The sequence below is a fragment of the Fulmarus glacialis genome, unplaced genomic scaffold (genome assembly GCF_000690835.1).
Source record: "Fulmarus glacialis isolate BGI_N327 unplaced genomic scaffold, ASM69083v1 scaffold28395, whole genome shotgun sequence".
Classification (NCBI taxonomy): Eukaryota; Metazoa; Chordata; class Aves; order Procellariiformes; family Procellariidae; genus Fulmarus; species Fulmarus glacialis.
The window spans coordinates 35,890-43,051 of NW_009211598.1; the positions used below are offsets into that span (position 1 = coordinate 35,890).

Sequence of the window (7,162 nt, forward strand, 5' to 3'; positions counted from 1 at the left end):
GTTGATGTGTTGGTGGGTTTTTTGTTTGTTTGTTTGTTTTTTAAATTTTCTAGGTTTTAATTTTTCTTTTTTCAATCCTAAATAGTTTTGGATTCAGTTCTTGTGTTTCAAACCATTTGAAGTTTCCTCAGAGCCAGACTAGAGTAATGAATCTTCAAATTATGTTTTTGAAACATGTCCCTTTCTCTTTTCTGAAAGCTCCCTCTGGATGGGGCTGAACTTTATGTTGCTCAATTTGTCTTTCAAGTTTTCACGAGGGTAGTAAACTGAAATTATTTAGTGCCAAATTCTTATCCCCTTTCCCCTTCATAGTACTTTAAATTTATGGTTTTAGCATTTTGAAAATGGTTTATTTGCATATGACTTCAGACTTTATTAAACACATTCTTTGGTTTGTTCTCCTTATTAAAGAGAGTTGTTTTTTCCTGTGTCACTTGCTTCTTTCCAACAACCTGAACCAAGCAGGAGAGGTAGGCAGTACTGCACCTCACCCTGTTTCCAATACAGCGTAACTCGTTCATTCTTTTAAATTGAAACACTGAAGTCAGAAACTGCAACGTGGATCATTTGCTGGTTCTGTCAGGGGCTCAGATCTGCGTACAAAAAGCAGTGATAGGTAAAGTTACTGGAGGGAGAGCTTCCTTCTACGAACAAACCAGTTGACTCTGTTATGAAAGTCATCTCAACATGGTCATTAGCAGGGAGGGGAATGACCAGGGACATGGTGACTAAAAGACAGAATGATCATTACCTCCTTGTGGACAAATATTTATTCCAGACATCATTGGTATCAGAGCAGCTGTAGGAAAAGATTACATAGGAAAGTTTGGGAGATAGGCAATATACATTGCCTGTGGTTGAATTTAAAGTAGAGATCAGTTGTGAAATTCCAGAGACAAGACCACCCAAAAATGTCTATATACATAGCTGATCATTTGTATCTAAATAGTTACTCATAAATTGTAGGCATTCATGAAAATTTGTTTAAAAATAATCATTTTGTCATCTCTGATCTTTCCAAAAAAGGCTACGTGCAGCAATCATATTCTGGTAAATGGAGTTTTTCATTCTAACAAGTCTTCTGTTTGTATTTCAGGTGCTATCATTTTTTCAGGGTTTGTTCACTTTCTATCATCAGGGATATGAACTTGCCAAAGACTTCAGTCATTACAAAATGGCCCTGCAGATAAATATACAAAATGTAAGTTGAGATTGATATCTATGCCTTTTCTAATTATTTAAATAAAGTCACACGCTTAAGTTACTGTATATACAGTATCTGTATTGCCAATACTTTCTTTGGTGTTAGTGCATTCCCTGTGAACTTTGGGGATATGGTGCCATCTCCTGGCTAACCAACCACATCGCTAAACAGATCATCGCTAATTCCAGTGACTTCTGATTTCATCATTTCTAACGCTCCTCTAAAAAACAAACACCGGGTAAAAGGCCCCCACTCCTTTTTCCAGTTTTTGTAGAGACATAACACAAGGACTGTCATGAAAGTTTAAAAACGATTGAAGTCTGTTAAAATGCACACAACACTGGAGAATCCAGAGGAGGGGAAATGGAATGCTGAGGTTCTCGGTGTTTTAGGTGTGTTTGAAATCAAGTATGTGGTGGTCATGTCTGAGGGTCATTGCTTGATAGGGCTATATTATCCGTAACTAAGAAAGGGAAAGAAAAACAGCTGGGCTTGTCAGCATTGGTTTTGGCATCTCTGCTGGCAGTGTGACTTGGAGTTTCTGTTTGTCTTGAAGCAGCCCTTTCAGGCAAGAAAGGTTGGGGTGCAGAACTGTATAAGGAGACTTGGTGTTAGCACCCATGGCATATTTGACAAAACGGTGTGTTCCTTCAAGGGCAGGCTAACCGGGGCCCACCACTAGTTTGTGTACCCTCACACCAAATTGCCCAATGTGATCTGCTCAGGACTGGGAGAGCAGCAAGCAAGGTGACAGGCTGAAGCAATGGGACTGACAGAGTCACTAGTCAGATGGTCTGTTTGCTTCCTTGACATTTGTTGAAGAATAAAACTTGCTCAGAACTTGGATGTGCCAGGGACCTGTTGGCAGGGGACAAACCACGTACCTTACTGCAAACAAGCAATTAATGATGGTGCGTCTGTTTTGTTGACCTCTAAGGGCACCTGGAATTAAGACACAGAAACTACTTCTCAGAGGTTGCAATCTATTTTTAGAAATGGCTTAACCAACAGGCAGTAGCAGGGAGACAGAAAGGCAGAAGAGAGGATTACGGTTGCTGTAATACATAGTGACATGATTCATGTGTCATGATACCATTCCTTTAATTTTCTTCCCATATGTTTAAGTCTCAAATTTCCTCATGAGCGGTTGTTTGGTTTGGGTAGGGGAACTGAGTAGTGGTAACTTCATAAGCAGACTTCCATGGCAGAAGTCACTGCTTCTGGAGGAAATTTCAGGACAGACTTGCTTCTTCTGTGTGCTTAGCTTAACAGAATGAGGAGCAGCAAGGAGCCGCAGTGGGTAGAGGGGAGCTGATGCAAGATGAGCAAGAAATGAAACGCCAGAGGGAAGCTATGATACAGTTTTGAAGAGCTGGATTTCAGATTACAATGGAAAAGAGCCAGTGAAGTGGTCTGAAGAAGTGATAAACAATAAGAAAGCAAGCTAATCTCAACAGCTGCATTTTCAATTGACTGAATGGTATTATAGTGTGCCCCAGGAAACCCAGAAAAGATTGAGCATTACAGCTCAAGTTTTATGAATAGATAGAAAGAACGACCTGGATTTTAAAAAGCTGTAGAGAAAAAGGAGGCACTGCTTAACAACCGTCTGAGGTAAGAGGAGAATAGAAGGAAGCATCTGAAAAGGTCATGAGAGGACATGACACATTCTTCACTATGCTGAAGATGAACAAAACATCCCAAATGAAAAATGAACTGGGGCTTGGCTGTGGTACAGCTGAGCTGCTGGCAAAACACTGGATTGACATGTTAGAAATTGAAGGTACAAGATTCAGTACGGAGAGCCTAGCTGGATATGGAGAGTGATTTGAGAGTTGCTAGCATAGCTCTAGTAATTGCCTTCCTTTTCATTCAGGTCGTCTTTACTTTGAGAATTATGCTGTGGTTTTCCTCTCCACACCTTGCCCCAGAGCCTGTCTTCCCCTCACTCCCCCCGGCCCCAAATGAAAGAAATGGAAAAAACCAAAACAAAACCCAAAAAACGCCAGCCTTGTAGCCCAAGTTCCAGTAAGCTGATTCTTCCAACAGTCTTATTCTCTAGTAAAAATCCTGCATAAAAATTCCCCTGCACTCCCAGGACTTTTCTCTTGCTATCTCAGTTCTGTGCCCAACCCCATACAAGGAGCCTTGCAGCCTTGACCACGCTCTCCTGCCCTGTAAGCAAACTTGGCCTTCCCTGGGAAGAGGAGGCATAGCCATATTGGTCCAGTGGCTGTGGTCAACCCCTGCTTAAGCTCAGCTTTGTCACAGCACAAAGGGAGATGGAAATTTTCTTGAGGTTTTTGGAGCTCGTGGTGCTCCATCCCACCATTCCCAGGGTGCATTTCACACACTCGGATTTGTGATCACTGCACAGCTAAGACAATGAGCCTGGCAGGATCATTTAAAGCATCTAACCTCAGAGTGATCAGTGTTCAGACAGGAAGGTTTAGGTATGAGCAGTCTGTCACTTTCAATTTTTTTGCCTTAGTCCTGAGTACAGAATATAATTTTTAATGCAGCTTTTCTAGGAAATTACAAAAAGGAACTTAGAAAATTGTTTGGAGCCTTGGAAATGAGTTTATGTGCAGGGTCTAACTCCAAAATTTGCAAGCAGATGTGACCTGAAATTGAGATGGGGAGGGTTCAGAGCAGTTGTTTTGCCTGGAAGTAAGAAGGCAGTTGTTTTCAGTCATCACCTAAAGAATATCTTCAGCTTTCCTCTATAGTATGGGTATGGGTGGCTGCTCTGACCAACTTGCATGGACTGTGTTTGTGCCCATGAATAAACTCCTTCCAAGCATAAATCTGGAATTTGCATGTACAGATGGCCAGTCAGAGGCATAGTGTTAACTGTCTATGTACAAGAATGGATACTTGTCTATATTCATGATATATTTGTCAGTGTATGCAACTGTGCGCTTGTCCTGGGGAAAAAAAAAAATAGGTGAGGCACCTTTTTCAGAAGCTCATCCGTTTTCAGAAAAATAAAGGTGCTCTCAAAAAGCAACAAGGTGCATAAGCGTGCATCTGGAAGTATGTGCTTTCCTCAAAACACATGTACCAACTGGGGAAAATACCAGCTTGGAATTTAAATGTGTTTTCAGTTTGTGCAATTTGGGCAAGTGGGTATGTGGAGAAAACTAGGTATTACCATGATTGTTTTGGTGGTGTTATTTGCTCATTGTCCAGTTGCCAGTGTTTTTCAGACCTAACTGAAGAGTTTCTTGTGTCAGGTGTGAGCTGCTCTGTTATTTTGTGTAGTCCTATTGTATAATTTGTGAATGGTGTGGTTACTTTCTGATTGTTTTTACTAATATTCTAATAAATATTTCTCTTGTGGCTGCTTGCAAACTTTGGAATGAGAGTCATTCAGGAGTAATAATCAACTGGACTTTGTTTGTTTGTTTTTTTTGCATGCTTCTGCTTGTGTGTGATCAAAACATTTGGCGTGTGTATAGTCTCAACGTGTATACATTGTTGGTGACCTTCCTGTCACTTTTTTCTCAATAAACACAGAAAATCCTCTTCTTCCTGACAACTAGTAAGAATCTCATGAATTAAGCCAACATCTATAGTAATATTTTTCTAAGGAAACTTGAATATTCAAATCCAAAGTCATTTTGCGCTCGTATTTCACTTCTTTCTGAACAGGTCAGCGCATTGTTTTAGAAATCTGCTCTGGCAATCTTTGTGTGCTTTCCACAGTTACAACAGCTAATATCTAAACCACACTTCAATTTTGAAGAATATCAGAAAACTTGAAGAGTAAACGTATACGGAAATTGTGCACTTACCACCCTAAACCGGCCTGAATCATTCCCTCATTTTGTAAATAATTATTGTAACTCCTATCTGCCAGGAAGAGTAAGTCTTTCTTCCAGTCTCCGTACTAATAGGTTTTTGCCATCTTGTTTTAGACACGAAATCGTTTTGAAGGAACGAGGTCAGAGGTAGAGGAGCTCATGAACAAGATCAGAAGAAATCCTCAGGAACATAAAAGAGCAAATCACTTCACGATGGAAGGCTATCTTTATGTACAGGAAAAAAGTAAGGTGTATTTTTGTATTCCTGTAATTCCCATATTGTGCATACAGGCAAGTCTTATTTCTACAGGTAACATGAAGGTGCAAAGAATTTGCATTTTATTAAACAGGGGCATCTGAGTAAACGTTCAAAGTCTCTAATGGCAGTGTTACCGTGGCTCATAAAAAGAACATGGTGCTGAAAGCGTGACTGTTCTTAGCAAAGATGTCTGAATTTGGGAAAGTTTTATTTGACCAAAGGATGTATTTCATGTTATTTTTAATCCCTTACTAATGATCTCCCCTAGAACTGTCAAACATTTGTTGCCAGACAACAACATGAGTTGTCAAATTAGCCTCTGAAAATTGGGCTAGTTTAGTATGGTGAAATTAACTGTAATTTCCTTGGTTCAGTGATATGCTTTCATTACCTAATTTGATCATAGGGTCAAATAAAGCAGGCTATATGCTAGGTAGCTAGTATTGAAAATCTTGCTGTGAAGATGCATGTCACACAAATCATATCCTGTCAATACTTTGAACAATTATAAATCTTTCTCACTCTAGTAAAAAAGCTGAATAAGATGCAGAGCTCTTAGGAATGACCACAAAGTAATTTTTTTTTTTTTAAAAAACATTTTGCATAAATCATATTTTTTAGATGTATGCCCCTATAGAAAGTTTGTTTGATTATTCTGATGAGAGATTTTACTTCTATGATATTTAATTGATTACTGTTTAAGTAAAGACTTCTGTAAAATGTTTCACAACTTGAAGACTCTACAACATTCTTGATGGAAACATTGGTATTACAGTGTTCAGAAATAAGTTTTAAGAGAACTAGCTGTAAAAAATAAGAAAAATCATTATTCTGTGAGATCAGTTCACTGGTCTTGGTCATCATGAGCTTTCGAGTCAGCTGATGAAAGGATTCAGCAGAGGCAGGTATACCTGAAGCTGAGTTGGGGAGGAGCAGGGCACTGAGACCTTCCAGGTTAGGAGCAGTGAAATCCTCTGTCAGCTTGAGCCACTCGTGCAGAGCTTCCCTGATACTCTGGGGCAGAGTCCTTCAAAAGAGAAGATTCCTTTGCAGACCTTTTTAAAAAAAATTAATAGAAGTGAGGAGATACAGAGGGTCAGAATCCAAGCTTTAACAGTTAACATTATGGTGCAAATCTCAATAATACTGTATGCAGTAGGCTGGGCTCTTAAGTAAGTGTATTCTATGTAGGGTGTGCACTGACGAATAGTTAGGAGTGAGTTTTGGTGTCAGAAAATAATTCCTTCCACTTGTTATTAAGCATAAATGTGAAATACTACATATACCAGTTTTTAGAATAGTAAGCACTGGTTAACATTTGTATTACTTTGTATAATGTTCTTAATTCATACCTTTGTTCTAAATTATTAGGAATTAAGTAGGACTCAAGTATCATTTTGGAAAGCAGGAGAAATGCACAAACTGGAAAAAGTACGTACTATTTAATGCTTCCATTTTATGTAGGGCCTGCTCCCTTTGGTTCCAGTTGGGTGAAGCACTATTGCACGTATAGGAAAGAGACAAAGAAGTTCACCATGATCCCATTTGAACACAGATCAGGAGGGAAAGTTGTAAGTATATTTCTATATTCTACTCTTACACTTGCCCTGTATCAAGATCAGAGGATGTGTCAGATAAGATGTGTCAAGTAGTTTTCCCTCTCTACCTCCTTGCCCCTTTTTTTCTTCTTTCTTCGTGCAATTCAGTCTGCCATTTAAGGACCTAAGGTTACCTAAAGTAATGGATGGATTAATAGATAAGAATTCTGCAGACTTTTCAGTTGCTTCCTTTTAGAAGACCAGGGAATATGGTACAGATAACATGCAGTGTTTCACCATTTAGAATCTGGTTTATCCATGAGGCATTTAACTTAGAATCATAGAATCATTAAGG

The 7,162-nt window shown here is 39.2% G+C and overlaps 1 protein-coding gene across 1 annotated transcript in view; it reads left to right on the forward strand.

The window, feature by feature from the left end:
- ARHGAP10 (Rho GTPase activating protein 10) overlaps positions 1 to 6,840 on the forward strand; it is a gene marked incomplete at both ends in the record, with an annotated part of 28,716 nt that extends 21,876 nt beyond the window's left edge. The window contains 3 exons of the mRNA XM_009577606.1: positions 1,097 to 1,201; positions 5,125 to 5,254; positions 6,734 to 6,840. Of these exons, the coding sequence (XP_009575901.1) occupies positions 1,097 to 1,201; positions 5,125 to 5,254; positions 6,734 to 6,840 (342 nt within the window). The remainder of the gene's footprint in view (positions 1 to 1,096; positions 1,202 to 5,124; positions 5,255 to 6,733) is intronic.
- Between the last annotated feature and the right edge of the window lie 322 nt (positions 6,841 to 7,162).